We start from the raw sequence: 20,777 nt of genomic DNA, 5'->3' as shown, positions 1-20,777 counted from the left end.
CTCTCATAGCAACACTAACCATCTCATAGCAACACTAATCCTCTCATAGCAACACTAATCCTCTCATAGCAACACTAACCCTCTCATAGCAACACTAACCCTCTCATAGCAACACTAACAATCTCATAGTAACACTAATCCTCTCATAGCAATACTAATCCTCTCATAGCAACACTAACCCTCTCATAGCAACACTAACCCTCTCATAGCAACACTAACAATCTCATAGCAACACTAACAATCTCATAGCAACACTAACCCTCTCATAGCAACATTAACAATCTCATAGCAACACTAATCCTCCCATAGCAACACTAACAATCTCATAGCAACACTAATCCTCTCATAGCAACACGAACCCTCTCATAGCAACACTAACCCTCTCATAGCAACACTAACCCTCTCATAGCAACACTAACGATCTCATAGCAACACTAACCTTCTCATAGCAACACTAACAATCTCATAGCAACACTAACCCTCTCATAGCAACACTAATCCTCTCATAGCAACACTAACAATCTCATAGCAACACTAACCCTCTCATAGCAACACTAATCATCTCATAGCAACACTAAGCCTCTCATAGCAACACTAATCCTCTCATAGCAACACTAACCCTCTCATAGCAACACTAACCCTCTCATAGCAACACTAACCCTCTCATAGCAACAATAACGATCTCATAGCAACACTAACCCTCTCATAGCAACACTAACAATCTCATAGCAACACTAACAATCTCATAGCAACACCAATCCTCTCATAGCAACACTAACCCTCTCATAGCAACAATAACAATCTCATAGCAACACTAACCCTCTCATAGAAACACTAATCCTCTCATAGCAACACTAACCCTCTCATAGCAACACTAACCCTCTCATAGCAACACTAACGATCTCATAGCAACACTAATCCTCTCATAGCAACACTAACCCTCTCATAGCAACACTAACCCTCTCATAGCAACACTAACCCTCTCATAGCAACACTAACCCTCTCATAGCAACACTAACGATCTCATAGCAACACTAACCCTCTCATAGCAACAATACCGATCTCATAGCAACACTAACGATCTCATAGCAACACTAACCCTCTCATAGCAACACTAACCCTCTCATAGCAACACTAACCCTCTCATAGCAACACTAACGATCTCATAGCAACACTAACGATCTCATAGCAACACTAACCCTCTCATAGCAACACTAATCCTCTCATAGCAACACTAACCCTCTCATAGCAACACTAACAATCTTATAGCAACACTAATTCTCTCAAAGCAACACTAACCCTCTCATAGCAACACTAACGATCTCATAGCAACACTAACCCTCTCATAGCAACACTAACCCTCTCATAGCAACACTAACCCTCTCATAGCAACACTAACCCTATCATAGCAACACTAATCCTCTCATAGCAACACTAACCCTCTCATAGCAACACTAACCCTCTCATAGCAACAGTAACCCTCTCATAGCAACACTAACGATCTCATAGCAACACTAACAATCTCATAGCAACACTAACCCTCTCATAGCAACACTAACCCTCTCATAGCAACACTAACCCTCTCATAGCAACACTAACGATCTCATAGCAACACTAACCCTCTCATAGCAACACTAACAATCTCATAGCAACACTAACAATCTCATAGCAACACTAACAATCTCATAGCAACACTAACCCTCTCATAGCAACACTAATCCTCTCATAGCAACACTAACCCTCTCATAGCAACACTAACCCTCTCATAGCAACACTAGCCCTCTCATAGCAACAATAACGATCTCATAGCAACACTAACCCTCTCATAGCAACACTAACAATCTCATAGCAACACTAACCCTCTCATAGCAACACTAATCCTCTCATAGCAACACTAATCCTCTCATAGCAACACTAACCCTCTCATAGCAACACTAACAATCTCATAGCAACACTAATCCTCTCATAGCAACACTAACGATCTCATAGCAATACTAACGATCTCATAGCAACACTAACCCTCTCATAGCAACACTAGCCCTCTCATAGCAACACTAACGATCTCATAGCAACACTAACCCTCTCATAGCAACACTAACCCTCTCATAGCAACACTAACAATCTCATAGCAACACTAACCCTCTCATAGCAACACTAACGATCTCATAGCAACACTAACGATCTCATAGCAACACCAACCCTCTCATAGCAACACTAACCCTCTCATAGCAACACTAACAATCTCGTAGCAACACTAATTATCTCAAAGCAACACTAACCCTCTCATAGCAACACTAACCCTCTCATAGCAACACTAACCATCTCATAGCAACACTAACGATCTCATAGCAACACTAACCCTCTCATAGCAACACTAACCCTCTCATAGCAACACTAACCCTCTCATAGCAACACTAATCCTCTCATAGCAACACTAACCCTCTCATAGCAACACTAACCCTCTCATAGCAACACTAATCCTCTCATAGCAACACTAACCCTCTCATAGCAACACTAACCCTATCATAGCAACACTAACGATCTCATAGCAACACTAACCCTCTCATATCAACACTAACCCTCTCATAGCAACACTAACGATCTCATAGCAACACTAACAATCTCATAGCAACACTAACAATCTCATAGCAACACTAACCCTCTCATAGCAACACTAATCATCTCATAGCAACACTAACCCTCTCATAGCAACACTAACCCTTTCATAGAAACACTAACCCTCTCATAGCAAAACTAACGATCTCATAGCAAAACTAACCCTCTCATAGCAACACTAACCCTCTCATAGCAACACTAACGATCTCATAGCAACACTAATCCTCTCATAGCAACACTAACCCTCTCATAGCAACACTAACAATCTCATAGCAACACTAATCCTCATAGCAACACTAACCGTCTCATAGCAACACTAATCCTCTCATAGCAACACTAACGATCTCATAGCAATACTAACGATCTCATAGCAACACTAACCCTCTCATAGCAACACTAACCCTCTCATAGCAACACTAACGATCTCATAGCAACACTAACCCTCTCATAGCAACACTAACCCTCTCATAGCAACACTAACCCTCTCATAGCAACACTAACAATCTCATATCAACACTAACCCTCTCATAGCAACACTAACCCTCTCATAGCAACACTAATCCTCTCATAGCAACACTAATTCTCTCAAAGCAACACTAACCCTCTCATAGCAACACTAATCCTCTCATAGCAACACTAACCCTCTCATAGCAACACTAACCCTCTCATAGCAACACTAACCCTCTCATAGCAACAATAACGATCTCATAGCAACACTAACCCTCTCATAGCAACACTAACAATCTCATAGCAACACTAACCCTCTCATAGCAACACTAATCCTCTCATAGCACCACTAATCCTCTCATAGCAACACTAACCCTCTCATAGCAACACTAACAATCTCATAGCAACACTAATCCTCTCATAGCAACACTAACGATCTCATAGCAATACTAACGATCTCATAGCAACACTAACCCTCTCATAGCAACACTAGCCCTCTCATAGCAACACTAACGATCTCATAGCAACACTAACCCTCTCATAACACTAACAATCTCATAGCAACACTAACCCTCTCATAGCAACACTAACGATCTCATAGCAACACTAACAATCTCATAGCAACACTAACCCTCTCATAGCAACACTAACCCTCTCGTAGCAACACTAATTATCTCAAAGCAACACTAACCCTCTCATAGCAACACTAACCCTCTCATAGCAACACTAACCATCTCATAGCAACACTAACGATCTCATAGCAACACTAACCCTCTCATAGCAACACTAACCCTCTCATAGCAACACTAACCCTCTCATAGCAACACTAATCCTCTCATAGCAACACTAACCCTCTCATAGCAACACTAACCCTCTCATAGCAACACTAATCCTCTCATAGCAACACTAACCCTCTCATAGCAACACTAACCCTATCATAGCAACACTAACGATCTCATAGCAACACTAACCCTCTCATATCAACACTAACCCTCTCATAGCAACACTAACGATCTCATAGCAACACTAACAATCTCATAGCAACACTAACAATCTCATAGCAACACTAACCCTCTCATAGCAACACTAATCATCTCATAGCAACACTAACCCTCTCATAGCAACACTAACCCTTTCATAGAAACACTAACCCTCTCATAGCAAAACTAACGATCTCATAGCAACACTAACCCTCTCATAGCAACACTAACGATCTCATAGCAACACTAATCCTCTCATAGCAACACTAACCCTCTCATAGCAACACTAACAATCTCATAGCAACACTAATCCTCTCATAGCAACACTAACCGTCTCATAGCAACACTAATCCTCTCATAGCAACACTAACAATCTCATAGCAATACTAACGATCTCATAGCAACACTAACCCTCTCATAGCAACACTAACGATCTCATAGCAACACTAACCCTCTCATAGCAACACTAACCCTCTCATAGCAACACTAACCCTCTCATAGCAACACTAACCCTCTCATAGCAACACTAACAATCTCATAGCAACACTAACCCTCTCATAGCAACACTAACCCTCTCATAGCAACACTAATCCTCTCATAGCAACACTAATTCTCTCAAAGCAACACTAACCCTCTCATAGCAACACTAATCCTCTCATAGCAACACTAACCCTCTCATAGCAACACTAACCCTCTCATAGCAACACTAACCCTCTCATAGCAACACTAACGATCTCATAGCAACACTAACCCTCTCATAGCAACACTAACCCTCTCATAGCAACACTAACAATCTCATAGCAACACTAACCCTCTCATAGCAACACTAACCGTCTCATAGCAACACTAACGATCTCATAGCAACACTAACGATCTCATAGTAACACTAACCCTCTCATAGCAACACTAAACCTCTCATAGCAACACTAACCCTCTCATAGCAACACTAACCCTCTCATAGCAACACTAATCCTCTCATAGCAACACTAACAATCTCATAGCAACACTAACCCTCTCATAGCAACATTAACAATCTCATAGCAACACTAATCCTCTCATAGCAACACTAACAATCTCATAGCAACACTAATCGTCTCATAGCAACACTAACCCTCTCATAGCAACACTAATCCTCTCATAGCAACACTAACCCTCTCATAGCAACACTAACCCTCTCATAGCAACACTAACGATCTCATAGCAACACTAACGTTCTCATAGCAACACTAACAATCTCATAGCAACACTAACCCTCTCATAGCAACACTAACAATCTCATAGCAACACTAACCCTCTCATAGCAACACTAATCCTCTCATAGCAACACTAACCCTCTCATAGCAACACTAATCCTCTCATAGCAACACTAACCCTCTCATAGCAACACTAACCCTCTCATAGCAACACTAACGATCTCATAGCAACACTAACCCTCTCATAGCAACACTAACAATCTCATAGCAACACTAATCCTCTCATAGCAACACTAACCCTCTCATAGCAACACTAACGATCTCATAGCAACACTAACCCTCTCATAGCAACACTAACCCTCTCTCATAGCAACACTAACCCTCTCATAGCAACACTAACCCTCTCATAGCAACACTAACAATCTCATAGCAACACTAATTCTCTCAAAGCCACACTAACCCTCTCATAGCAACACTAACCCTCTCATAGCAACACTAACCCTCTCATAGAAACACTAACGATCTCATATCAACACTAACGATCTCATAGCAACACTAACCCTCTCATAGCAACACTAACCCTCTCATAGCAACACTAACGATCTCATAGCAACACTAACCCTCTCATAGCAACACTAACGATCTCATAGCAACACTAACCCTCTCATAGCAACACTAACAATCTCATAGCAACACTAACAATCTCATAGCAACACTAATTCTCTCAAAGCCACACTAACCCTCTCATAGCAACACTAACCCTCTCATAGCAACACTAACCCTCTCATAGAAACACTAACGATCTCATATCAATACTAACGATCTCATAGCAACACTAACCCTCTCATAGCAACACTAACCCTCTCATAGCAACACTAACGATCTCATAGCAACACTAACCCTCTCATAGCAACACTAACGATCTCATAGCAACACTAACCCTCTCATAGCAACACTAACAATCTCATAGCAACACTAACCCTCTCATAGCAACACTAACGATCTCATAGCAACACTAACCCTCTCATAGCAACACTAACAATCTCATAGCAACACTAACCCTCTCATAGCAACACTAACGATCTCATAGCAACACTAACCCTCTCATAGCAACACTAACCCTCTCATAGCAACACTAACCCTCTCATAGCAACACTAATCCTCTCATAGCAACACTAAAGGCCTCTGCATGCTACAGAAACTTCAAAGCAACTGCAACACAACATCGACAAAGCAACGGTGTTTTAGACACTCTGCCTTTATGCTTCTGCAACATCGACGCGCAAAGTTAGTTTAAAGGGGAACTATCTTATAAATGGCCTTTTTGAGTGTTTAGCATTGTTTCCTAGCTATGTGAACTTATATTAATATGATCTATGTCTCAAAATTCTCATATTGGCGCATTCTTCCAATTCTCCTCTCACAATATTCACCCTCACTGAACTGAGTCATTTGAAAATGTGCCCTATATGTGATGTCATAAAGACACCGCTGCATGTTAATGTTCAGGCGGGGCCGACGCTGCGCAGTGGTTTAGGAGCCCAGGCTCAAAACAGCTCGAGATCTTGAGGTAGAAAAATGCTGTTTTTGAGGACTTGATTAGAAATACAAAACAATGAATAAAAAAAATATATATATTACAGAGGTGTTCCATAGACTCACAGGAATTGTGTAAAAGTGCCCCCAAATAGTGAAAGAAATAGTAAAATAGTTCCCCTTTAACTAAAGTTAGTTTAGGTTCGTGTTAACGTTAGATAATGTACAAAATAAACGTATTTCCGGGGGTTTTTAGACGTCGCTTTTATTTTGAAATCCCCCGACCGGAAGTGTTATAGTGTCTGTTGCTAGCAGCTTAACTTTCTGTGCTTTTCGAGCTAACGTTACTGTAACGACATTAGTTTCCAATGGAGAGGACCTCGGCTCACATGCAGCTCAAACTACCTATTGGAATAAATTAATTGATTGATGTTTAACTTGTCCCTGTGTGTGTCCAGTCATTTCGACTAGCAAACGTTGTATTTAACGTTAAAGTTACCTCAGGATACCATTGTATTTAGTTGGTTAGCTATGTAGCTAATGTGGATAGCATTTTGTATAGCACCAATGCTAGCTGGCTGGCTACAGCTTTATTTACTAAATTATGGAGGCTTTTTAATCGTCAAGGTAAGAGAGGATTTGTCATGATCAACTGAAGGCGTATGCTATGGAACAATATGTGCTTGGGTTTTCAGAAAAAGGCCAGCTATGTGACGCTAATTATTTAGCATCAACGCTGACTGGCTACAACAATGGCGGATGGTATTCTCTGCGAGACCAATATTATTCTATGACAGCCCCGCCCCCATTCGCTAACCAACCAATCACTGCTACGCAATATCAACGCAACGGTTGTTTAGGTTAGATTTTGGAGACATGTACGCAGATTCCTCGCAACACAGTCTACAAGACCCTAAACAACCACCGCGCTGAAATCGCGCTGATGTTGTGTTGAAGTTGCTTTGAAGTTGCTGTAGCATGTAGCAACACTAACCCTCTCATAGCAACACTAACCCTCTCATAGCAACACTAACGATCTCATAGCAACACTAACCCTCTCATAGCAACACTAACCCTCTCATAGCAACACTAACAGGTCAGGTCAACATAGATCAGGTCAACAGTAGATCTTTATGGGGAGATAGCAGGTCAACAGTAGATCTTTAGGGGGAGATAGCAGGTCAACAGTAGAAGCCAGATAGAAGTGGTAGAAGCTCAGCTGTGTGTCCAGTTCTTCTAGTCAGAAGAGCAGAACGTTTAGGTGCCTGTTACTAGGGCTGGGCGATATGGAAAAAAATCATATCGCGATAACGATATGATAATTTTATTTTATTTCTCGATATCGATAATTATCGAATTGTTATAAGTATAAAAAAAAAAAAAAAAAAAAAAAAAAAACGATTTTTTTTAACAACAGATGTATGTTTATTTTGCAGCAATTCTTTGTCATTGCCGCCATCTTTAGTGTTACATCCCCTCACACTCCAGTTCTCAGGCTGCAGCTGGTTTAAAAGCTAAAGTAAACCGGCTTCTCTGCTGGCTGTGGCTCCAGAGGAGTTGAACAGTTCTGGCTCTGCTAGTTTATTTTCGATCTTTTGGCGCTTTTTTGGTGGACAAACCACCGCACATGTGCACTGTGACTCGTGACTGGAGTCTAGTTCTGCTAGCACACATAGCCTACTGTGTACAGACGGTTTCAAAATGTATTTTAAATTAGAAAGCAAACTAAATAAATGGACAAGCGAAAAAGAAATCTGAATTTGGTCAGTATTGTCATTTGGACAAGCAAAGCCATTACTTTAAGTTGCAGGCAAGAAAGACAAGTCTGTCCACTGTCTCTGGTTTTAAAACTGCCCTGTTGCAGGTAAAAAAAAAAAAAAAAAAAGAAAACGATTTTTTTTTTCGATATTCGATATCGATTATTAAAATATATCGCGGTATTTATCGTTATCGTTATATCGCCCAGCCCTACCTGTTACCGTGTTGAATGTTGACAGTGTATAAGGGCTTTAGAACATCATGATGAAAGTGTCTCTCCCAGCCGAGATCCGCTCCGCCATATCCTTGGACTCCTTTAAGACGGCCCTGAAAACCCACCTGTTTACGAAGGCCTACAGCCTCTAGTTGTCTCCCTGTCCTTTATTGTTATTCTTTATTTTGTTTATTCCTTGTGTGTCTTTTTCTTTTGTTGCCTTGTAAAGCATCCTTGGGTTTCTGGAAAGGCACTATATAAATCCAAGTTATTATTAGTAGTATCATTAGTATTATTGTTATTAGTAGTATCATTAGAATGATTAGTATTAGTAGTAGTATCATTATTATTAATATAATATTATTATGATGGCCATTTTGTTGATCTTTTCCCCCCTCCTTTTTCCTCCGTTTTTCTCCCATCCCAATGTTAGTCGTTATGCCAATTCCCAATCCCCTTCCTGGTCGCTGCGCACCTACCCCCTACAGTCGGTCTGGGAGAGTGGAGGCTATCACATGCTTCCTCCGACACATGTGTAGCCAATCAACCGCTTCTTTTCACCTGGCAGCGCGGACTCTCACTGAGAGGGTGTAACGTGTGGAAGGATCACACTACCCCCCTTAGATCCTTTCCTCGCTGAGCAGGCGCCCCGACCGAACTGTAGGAGTCGCCGTTTACAACGACCAGGACCCACCCACCGGCTTTCCCACCCTCTAACACTGCCACCACGGCCGGCCAAGCCGGAAGCAATGCCGAGAGCTGGGCTCAATACCAGTATCTCCTGCGTTGGTGGCGAGCGCCTTGCCCACTGCGCCACCCGGCCGCCCCCCAATACCCATCTTTTGTGTGTGACCAACCCTCTCCCATTCTGTCTACCTGTCTCCCTATAATCACCCCTCCTCCCCCCCTCCGCTCACCCTACCCCGCCCCCTCCTTTTTTTCACCTCCGGTCGCGTGAATATTAAAGGCAACCAACTTGTGTTCAGCTTTTCGTTCAGCTTTTCTCTGATTGGCCACACGGCCACGTGACCGCCCTAGCACACGCCCTTCGCGGCAAGAGAGACGCGGCAGACAGTGACCGCTTGAGAGGTGCTCGAGAGGCCCTTGTGTGTTTGCGTTGTTGGTTAATGCCCGTTGTTGTTCGTTAATGCCATATCGCTATCGCCGCATAGTCAGCGTTAAAAACGCGAAACATAATAACCTAGTTTGTTTATACTTCAGAAGTGATGTACAGTGACGCTCCGCACATTTCATAATCTCAGTCAGCAGCCTGCGTCCTCCACTGCTGCCGCTTGCTCCTTGGATTTCATTTGGGACGTGCCGCTTGCCTGCCGCGTGGGGGCGGGGGGTCGCGGCCAATCAGAGAAAAGCTGAACACAAGTTGGTTGCCTTTAATATTCACGCCCTCCGGTCGAGCCACCTGGTCACCTGGCCCCACCCTTCCAAATGGTATAAAGCAGGGGTTCTCAAACTTTTTTATACCACGACCCCATTTTATTTAGGAATTTTTTTGGGGACCCCACACGGCCACACCGCGTAATTTCAACGTGGAATTAAGGAATATCAAAATAAAAGCACACGTTGTTGAACTTGATCATGCATATTTATTAGAACATTTAATTACAGCACAGCATGTTATCAATACACATTTATAAAACGAGGCATATTTAGCCAAAATAGGTTGCCAGAATAAAAAAATTTACTAGATAAAAAATAAATAAATAAATAAATGTACTTGTCAATGCACTCTCACCTACCCATGATGACCCCACTTTGGATCGCAACCCGTAGTTTAAGAACCGCTGGTATAAAGGTCTACGCACACAACCAATCGGGGAGCTCCATCTGGGTTTACCCGGCCAGTGACCCGTTTGGGTCCTCTAACCTAACTCCTGATCTAAATTGTATTCTATATTCTGTTATAGCTATTAAACTTGTAACAACCATGACTATGACCAGCGCATTCTTGCCTCCGATCCACGACACTATGATAATCTAATGTTATACAAACTGAAACAATGTTAGCCCACAATCCATTGTCATATGCAAGTAACCTTACACAAACAACATAATCATCAGTTCTTCTTACACAAACAAACAACATAATCATCAGTTCTTACACAAACAAACATAATCATCAGTTCTTATACAAACAAACATAATCATCAGTTCTTACACAAACAAACAACATAAAGTTCTTACAAAAAAACCGACATAATCATCAGTTCTTACACAAACAAACAAAATAATCATCAGTTCTTACACAAACAAAATAATCATCAGTTCTTACACAAACAAACAACATAATCATCAGTTCTTACACAAACAAAATAATCACCAGTTGTTCACATCGACCCAGTTTTGCTCAGCAGACTTAATATGGGGACCAACATCATTACAGTCTCCAATTTCCAGTCATACCCTGCAATTCCAAGACTGCTAGGGACCCCAGTATGCAGAAATTGAATACTATGGACGAAAAATAACACAGTTGTACTGCATGCAAAGAACTGCATGGTTTCTGCCCACAACTGCATGGAATCGGCATACAGAAGGCGTGTATGTAAAAGGGGAGATGCATTTTCCATTTTCATTCAGATATCTTGAAGGGACTCCATGGTCCTCGCCTAAAAGTAGCGTATAATGTATTTGAGAACTAATTTAATCTATTGAACTGTAGTTGCATTCAGCAGGTCGTTATTGCAAAAGAGAATTTGTTCGCAATAACCTACCTGTATAAATAAAAGGTTAAAAGTAAAAACATAACTGACACATAAGTAACATCTAGGAAAGCAATTCACCTACCGAAATTCTGAGGCTTCTACCTCCTCTGATGTTGTGCGCGCACACATGGCCGCCTAGTTATAGTTGAAAGTGGGGGTGCAAGATTTTTTTTTAATCTTTTTTTTGTTTTACCTTTTTCTTTTTTTTTTGCAAGGGGTGGTTTGGAGGGGGTCCGGCACGACCCCCTCCACGGCAGATTTTTTAACATTTAATGAACACCTGTATGTGCAATTTCCTGCAATATAGAGCCTTCAATCTTGACCAAAATAAAGCTGCTCTTTTCACTATAAAACTCAGTTTATATTGCAATATGATAGCTATAATAATAATAACTTCACTGCGAGGGCTCTTTTAGCTAACGCTAGCTAGGCACGTATGATAGCCAATTACTATTATAATAATAATAATAATAACTTTCCCATCCTCCCAAAGCCCCTCCGGCCCCGTTCACATCCGCAGCGGCAGTACCAACAACAACAACAACAACAACTAATTGACGCTATCAATAGCCCCAGTGAGCGCGGCGGCTGAATGAATGAATGAAAACTTTATTTAACAGATTGCAGAATGGGTACAATACAGTACGGCTCAATACACACAATTGTTAAGGCGATGCAGACCAGAGAAAGACGTTTGTCTTGTTTACATCAGGGTCCATATTAGCCCCTTTCGTGACTGTGCTGCAACGAGTGAATCCACAGTCACTTGCTCCTCAATGGGAAACCAACCTAGATTTACCATGAAAGACTGGTTCTGGCCGAACCGTTCGTTATACAAGTATCACAGAGACATTACAAAGGTGCTCACAGTTGCACGAGGGGTTCGCACAGAGATACGGGATGGTTTGAAAGCTCGGCGTTGCTAATAAATATTTTTAATATTTTTTTATAAACTGCTCAAAGCGGCATTATTTCCGCCGTTGGGTGATCACAGCGCCTGCGCACCATCCCGTATCTCTGGATTCACTCGGTGCAGCGCCGAGGCTCACCATACGAGAAATATTCAGTTTCAATCTGTTTGTGCATTTAGTATACAGTCACAGTGTTCGACTTACATGATGATTTGCTCCATTTTGATGTAAACGCCGAAGAATAATCCTCACAATGTTATCCAATATCCAGCCTGAATTTTTCAAGGGCTTTCGAAAAAGCCGCCTCCCCCAACATGTCGTATACGTCATGCCGACGAACCGTGGCCCGTGGGCACTGGATCAAACCATTAAAGTGGGGGGTCACACAATCTTTGGAAACTTAAAAACTTGCTATTAAGTGTCATTGCGTATTATTAATTTGATTGAAATTACGTAGTTATGGTTAGATAATATTTATATATTGGGGGGGATATATCATATGATCAAAAAGTGAGGGAGCAAAGAGACAAGTTTGCTCTCCCAAGTTCAATACTGGTAGAGCACCCGCTTCGCCTGCTCCATTACGTAGGCGTCTATGCGCGCACACACACACACACAGACGGCTCCCTCCCCCCCGAGCCCCCACCCATGCCAGCTCAGTGTTCTCTCTCTGTCTCTCTCTGCAATGAGCATGGCTATTTAGCTAGCTAGCGGCTAACGTTACTTTACCATGTAAATTAATGACTAGGATGCAAAGCACTTTCAGTTTTCACTGCACACACAAAACTGTCGCAATATCGAGCCCTTTACGTTTTCCTAGTCAAGGAATCAAATAGTCTGCTATAGCTGCATGCGTGGCGCTAACGTTATTGTTTTTAAATGCGCAACTGGCGGAAAAACATGGCATCGATAAGAAGTATCGATAGTCAGGGAGGCATGCGATTCCAGGTATCGGACAATTAGGAACCGGTTCCCAATCGATTCCGATTCTCGATTCCCATCCTTAAGGAAGGGTGCGCTGCATTTACAACACAAGACAAATGAGAGCAACGTGGCATGCGGCACAACAATCGTTTTATCTGGATGATCTTGTTTTCATGATGGTGGGAAGATCGTGATTGAAGCTGGATTAATCGACCAGCCCTCATGGTACCAAAGCACCTCAAAGGCCCTAAAAACAAGGCTACAAACATCACAAAACAAACTGGTCAGACTACTGCTTGGCCTTACTCCTAAAACCCACCTTACCCCTGCCCATTTTGACAATCTAGGATGGCTTAGAGTAGACGACAGAGTACAGCAATGGGCCTGGTCTACAAGATACACTACACCTCAAAGATAATGTACCTGTCGAAATACTTCCCAAAGGTCAGTGAAGTCCACGACCACAACACCAGAGGGAGTTCCACAAATCACGTTCAACCCAGATTCTGCTCAAACAAGGGACTAAACACATTTCGCAATTATGCCACAACAATGTGGAACGCCCTACCCACAGCCGTAGGGGAATGTGAATCCCTACCCTCCTTCAAAACCGCTCTCAAGGAGCACCTACGGGTGGCTGCAATTAGAAACTGGCCCCGGTAAATGTCAAAATACCCCCCACTCCACCCAATCCCCTCTAATGTACAGTTTCTTCCCCTTTGGACTTGTATTTTTTTACGATGTTCTCTCTTTCTTACACAGTACTGTATATGTGTATGTCATGTATGTCACAAATGTCTTGATGAATTGAAAATGGAGGACCCTTATGTAAACAAGGCGAAAGTATTTTTCTGGTCTTCATCCTCTTAGCAGTTGTTTGTATTGAGCTGTACTGTACCCATTCTGCAATCTGTTAATAAAGTTTTCAATCAATCAATCCCTAAGTGACGTAACCATTGCTAACCTTGGAGTCCCCCAGGCTCTCCGACTCAGACACCTGGTAGGTGAGGTCCGTCTCCTCGAACCCCGTAGCGCTCATGCGTTGGTCCGTGGAGGGGTCCGAGCGCGGTGGGGAGTCTGGGGAGTTGAGGCAGGTTTGGATCAGGGCTTTCCCCGTCTCGCTGGTGATCATGGGTTGGAGCTTGCGGGTGGCAAAGGTGTAGACATGACCCGTCTCGCTGGCCACCAGCAGGAGCACCTGGGTCCCCGTGAGCGTCGACAGCTCGTAGGCCTGGAGGAGAGAGAGGAGAACTTCAGGTCAACGTGCAGTAGAACAGTAGTGTCAAACAGCTAATAGGCCTGGAGGAGAGAGAGGGAGAACTTCAGGTCAACGTGCAGTAGAACAGTAGTGTCAAACAGCTAATAGGCCTGGAGGAGAGAGAGGGAGAACTTCAGGTCAAGGTGCAGTAGAACAGTAGTGTCAAATGTATTGGGTGTAAAGTAAGTACTTCGTTACAGTACTGTTTTGGGGGATTTGTACTTTACTCAAGTATTATTAGGTTTGTTTATATACTTGTACTTTTACTCAATTACATTTCAGAGACAAAAACATACTTTTTACTCCTTACATTTAAAATGCAGACCTACAAAGTACAAAGTACAAATCTCGCAGGTCCAACCATTTTAATTAGTATATTTGTTTCTCTGGCCGAACTAACGTTAATGTTATTAATCCTGCGGCCGCGCTTTATTTAAAAACAGCCAATCAAATCCCCATCAATGGAAAATGAACCCGCCCATACCGATGCTGATTGGTTCTTGTGCAAGAAAGCGGGGATCTTTGATTAAACACCTATCAGAAAAAAAGTGTTGACTTTTACTTTAGTACTTTAAGTACATTTAAAAGTAGAAACTTTTTGACTTTTACACAAGTGTGTTTTTAGCCAGATACTCTGACTTTTACTTTTTATTTTTTTTGTATCCACTTTTTCTCCCCATTTTCTATTTTTCTCCCATCCCAATTTCATATTTCCAATTCTTCCCTCCCCTGTCTTGAACGTTGCTAGACTATGCCTCCCACTGGTCGGCTGTAGTGAGGATAGAAGCCTTGCATCACGTGTCCCCTCCGGTACACGAGGAGGCAGCCTGTCGCATCTTTTCACCGCAGCAGCTCGAACTCTGTGGCGAGGAGTAACGCGTGGGAGGCTCACGCTGCCCCCGATACTTCCTGTTTCCACCGCACCGGCGTCACCCAACCGACCTGTAGGAGTCGCTGTCCACAACGTCCAATCCCCACCCACCGGCTTTCCCACCCTCTAACACTAGCAATTGTGTTAGTATGACGGCCGGCCAAGCCGGTAGCAACGCAGAGAGCTGGGCTCGATACCAGCATCTTCTGCGTTAGTGGCGAGCGCCTTGCCCACTGCGCCACTCAGCCGCAGTCTCTGACTTTTACTTGAGTACGATTTTGAGACGGTGGGCGGCCGGGTGGCGCAGCGGTCTAAGCGTCTGCCCACCACCACAGAGACAGTGGGATCGAATCCAGCTGTGGTGCTTCCGGGTTGGCCGACCGTCCATACTAACACAATTGGCAGTGTTAGAGGGTGGGAAAACCCGGCGAGGGTGGGTCATGGTCGTTGTAAAACAGCGACTCCTACAGATCGGTCGGGGCGCCTGCACAGCGAGGTCGGATCCTGGGGGAGGTAGTGTCCTCCACACGTTACACTCCCCCAGTGAGAGTCCGTGCTGCCAGGTGAAAAGAAGTGGGGATTGGCTACACATGTGTCGGAGGAAGCATGCGATAGTCTCCACCCTCCCAGACCGACGTAGGGGGCAGAGCACGCAACGACCAGGTAGGGGATTGGGAATTGGCATAACGACAAACATTGGGATGGGAGAAAAACGGAAAAAGAAAGGGGGGAAAAGAGAAAGTAATTTCTTTTTCTTTTTTTATATAATATTTTGAGACGGTACCCATACTTTCACTTAAGTATAATTTCTGGGTACTTTTTACACCCCTGGTGCTGAGCAAGGCCAGAGAGGAGCACTACAGTATATCAGATCTATGTGGTGCTGAGCAAGGCCAGAGAGGAGCACTATATCAGACTGAAGCCTCTGACAGACAAGAGGCCTGGAGCTAAGTATATTGATATTTTACTAATACTGCTGCAAAGATCTTTTTAATGAACTTTAAAATATACAGTATATATATATATGTATTGTGGATGATGGTATAGTAAGAATACCCTCATATTGGACCTCCCAGCCCTAATCTAAAAATAACAAGGCAGTGAAGTCTGAAGTATAGCATGAATGCAGCTGAAATAACATGAGATAAGAGACAAGAATAGAGACCGACAGCAGCTAGGGGGAAGGGTTAGGGGAGTAGGAGGAGCTCTGGGTTAAAGGGGGAGAGGGTAGGGCAGTGGGAGGAGCTCTGGCTTAGAGTGGGAGGGGTTAGAGGGGCTCTGCGTTAACCCTTTGGTTGCCGGAAACGAAGATTCTCGTTTCTGTTTCGTGTTTCCTTTTTTTCGATATTAATATCCTATTTCATGTCACAGAACTGTATTTTGGCTGGAAAAGGCATATTGGGACTCCGAAGGTGCAGTACCGGCCAGCTCCTGGTAGTGGCGCTGTCTCGAGAATTCAGTAACCCCTGTTGCAGACGTGGTGTCACACTGACAATGCTCCGGGCGGACTTTTCTGTTAGCCTGAAGCAAGGGCTTCACCAGATCAAATGGAATTCTTTTTGGAATCCAACCGGCCAAAGGTAAGGGCAATTTGACGTCAATTTCAGCTTGATCATGCAAGGACTTCATAGCCATACCCCAGTTCAGTGTATGTTGTGGTAATAACGAATGCCGTTATTGGCAATCAATTAATCACAAACGCCCCCCCCCCCCCCCCCCTTTCACGCATTCATGATGAAACATAATACCGATAATATGCATTTGGATTTTTAACTGTAGCGTGTGTAGGGACGAAACGCCAATGGATTTAACGTTATTAGCATTGCTCCTTATAAATAGCCTCACAGGAATTATCCCAGATCATTCCGATATAACACTCATATTCACCACGGTATAAAACGGGAACGTATCGATGGATTTTTTTTCCCTTTATGGCATATTGAACGGAAGGTTCATACTGTCAATTGACAATGATATTGGATCCATAGCTATAATATAAAATATAGGTTTAGCTCTACAAACAAGGTGACCGATTACATGGGGTTAATGGGTGGCATGAGCCTATGCACTTCCCGGAAGGGGCGTGGCACCCAATGTGTTAAGGGGGATGGGTTAGAGTAGTAGGAGGGGCTCTGGGTTAAAGGGGAGGGGTTAGAGGAGTGGGGGGGCTCTGGGTTAAAGGGGAGGGGTTCGATGAGGGGGAGGGGCTCTGGGTTAAAGGGGGAGTGGTTAGAGGAGGGGGAGGGGCTCTGTGTTAAAGGGGGAGGGGTTTGAGGAATGGGAGGGGCTCTGGGTTAAAGGGGGAGTGGTTAGAGGAGGGGGATGGGCTCTGGGTTAAATGGTAGGGGTTAGAGGAGTGGGGGGGCTCTGGGTTAAAGGGGGAGGGGTAATATCAGTCTGATAGAGAACATGAGGAATCTGTTTTCACACTGAGGTGGTCATGGAACAGTCATTATACAGTGTACACACACATACATGCTGCACTAGGAGTGAACTCCAGAGAAAGGCGTTTGAGTCATCAGTTATGTGGAGGACGCTTCTAACATGTGAATCCCTCTGTGCGTCAAACATCATTCATGTTGCCAAGAGCCGACATAGAGACACATCTGTTACCATGACGACAGCATGAGACACAGAAGAAGAAAAGAACACAATAGAGCTCAAAGAGACGGCTATTTTAAATGAAAAGACAGACAATAAAACACAGTCACAGAATACTTAAGAAATATAAACCATACAACACAGAATACTAAAGAAATATAAAACCATTCAACACATGGCCTCAGAGATCTGACAACTGGATGAAAAAAATTTGATGATCAGAAGAACTTTTCTGAATATTGATACTGTATCTCACGATATCTGCTCAGGTATGTCGTATGGATACATGTTAGATAATCCAATCAATCATCATCTTAAACTACATCATGATGGTCAGAGTGACATCAGTCTGAAATTGATACTCAAATATTTATGTCTGTGAAATATGACTTGGTATTTACCTGTTATCGTTAAATGACATGAACAAAGTCAAGTATGATAATTCAGTGATAAAACATAAATAAAAACACGATACACGGAGACAATACAATAAATATGGGTATATTGCCCATAGTTCCAAACTCGTGATTCTTGTAGTTAATATGAAGCGTTTGTTGATGTCTGGGTCTGCTATGATTTTAGTATGATGAGCTTAGTCCTGGTTATGTTTAGTGTATTTAACCCAGGGTTCGAAATTAACAGGGGCTTGGGGCAAAATGCCTTCGAAAATGTAGCAAATGCCCTCTAAAATCAGTTAAGGGGGGCAAGAAAAGCCCCCGACAGTTTACTATTTATATATGCTCTACAGTGCGAGCATTTCCCTCGTATTTGCCCCTAATAATGTGTGTGTGCGAACCGGAAAAATCATTTACTCGCAGTGTGCGAGTGAAGATTACAAACGCTCCGCTGTTAATAGTTCAGAAACTACAAGTCCCACATTACACAAGGTGCATAAACTTCCAATCACAATAGTTTCCTGCGGTGACGCGGCTGGTTTCATGCGAGTGAAAGGAAACAAGAACACAGTACACGCTGGAAAAGAAAGTCACAGTACCATAGGCAAGTTATACATTCAGAATCAGACAACGCAAAAAATTCAGCCAGCCATTAATTTTTATTTTGAGCAAAAGAGAGACGATGAGAAAGAGGAATCCGGTGAGGCAGCTAATGTTACTGGGCAGATAATGTTAGCGAAGTTAGCACACGCACATACACGCACACTGTGGGCCAGCCAGTGACTTTGGTGGTGTGTGCTATTGCACAGATGTGTGTCCCGTTCCCGTTTGCACACGCAAATACACACACACGCACATAGTAAGCCATCACTGGGAACGCTCAGAGGAAAGGGGGGCTGAGAATATCTGTGTCTATCTGTGTGTGTGTGTCTCGCTCTCTCTCCCTCTCTACATATCTCTCTCCTGAACCTATTTCATTCAAAAGGAAGACATTGATGGACAGTAGCTATACGTATAAATTATAGCTCAGTTGTAGCTGTAACAGAATAATTGTATTAACTATTAATTAACTATTATTCAATAGCGTTTCAATTATAATGAATTAAATAATTGTATAAAGGATTTTCCATGTTCTGTCATCTAATAATATATTCCATTGCCTTTCCTATTTGTATCAAAGTCAAAATGTTGGTATCGTGACAACACTACAACATACAAAAGCAGCTTGACAACAGATATCCTTTGCGTCTAGTAGGCATGGGCCAATGTGTGATTTTGGTGGTATGTGCTATTTGCACAGATGTTTAGCCCTTAGTATGCACACGCACAGTATAATATGCATGTAATAAATAGTTTGTTAACCCTTTCTCTGCCACGCTTATATCCATCCTTATACCGTCCTCTGCCAGCTCTATTTGTCTATGGAGATGTTCCCCTTTTTTTGCAGGGCTATAACTTTTTAAATTGTATTGCTAAATTGACATTACTATGGCCCATTCAACATCAAGTATCTATCGTTTAGGATGTAGCAACGTTCTACTTTTTCATTCACACATTCATACTAAAATATGGTCTACTCTAAAGTATAAATATGTTTTTATCGTTTTATGCAGCATTCCATAGAACGTGAGTTATAGCCACAAATACATATATTAGATCATCAAATGTAGTTTGATACCGATTGACGTCAGATAAAAAATGTCAATTGTACAAGGTCCTAATCGTCATGCCTCATCATCTGCTGGTGACCGGAGGGGGGGGGGGGTTATAAGTCCGTGGCCGACGTTAAATGATTCATGTAGTATGGGTGATATGTTGATCATAGCAGTTTGCATGTATAATAATAATCAAACACGCTGAAACTAGGGCTGGGCGATATGACCAAAAACGTTATCGCGATAAAATTATAAAATAATTTTCATATAATTCGATATCGATAATTATCGTCGATATAATGTCCGTCAAGTTTAATTAACTTCTTATGCTGCTGCGAATGTCTCAAGTCGAGTTGATGTCGTCATCAGTCCGCGCACGTTACACGTTAAGCAAGCGGAGTATCTCATGACAATAAATATGACACTAAAATACTCTCTTCCGCCACAATATATTGAAACGAACTGTATAGCCCACACTACTATAAACGTGGCCTCAGAATTCAAAACACACACATACTCGGCACGTAAATATATAAAACGTCGCCGTGCAAGCTAATTAGCCTAGCAAGCCTGTAGTATCTAAGCGCTGTATTCCATGACAATGTGCTAAATATTACACTAAAATACTCTCTTCCGCCACAATATATTGAAACGACGTCCACTGTATATCCCCACTACTATAAACGTGGCCTCAG

The 20,777-nt window shown here is 42.7% G+C and overlaps 1 protein-coding gene across 3 annotated transcripts in view; it reads right to left on the bottom strand.

Moving 5' to 3' along the window:
- LOC311232986 (serum response factor-like) overlaps positions 1–20,777 on the bottom strand; it is a 162,548-nt gene that overhangs the window by 117,872 nt on the left and 23,899 nt on the right. For 2 of the 3 annotated variants that reach the window (XM_084319833.1, XM_084319832.1), the window contains exon 2: positions 14,267–14,533. The exons of the other annotated variant lie outside the window; for it this stretch is intronic. In XM_084319833.1, coding sequence (XP_084175959.1) covers positions 14,267–14,533 — 267 coding nt within the window. The remainder of the gene's footprint in view (positions 1–14,266; positions 14,534–20,777) is intronic. 3 annotated transcript variants of the gene reach the window in all.

Source organism: Notolepis coatsorum, assembly GCF_963971535.1.
Source record: "Notolepis coatsorum genome assembly, chromosome: 8".
Classification (NCBI taxonomy): Eukaryota; Metazoa; Chordata; class Actinopteri; order Aulopiformes; family Paralepididae; genus Notolepis; species Notolepis coatsorum.
The sequence above is the reverse complement of the archived record's forward strand: the minus strand, read 5'-3'. Positions and strand labels throughout refer to the sequence as shown.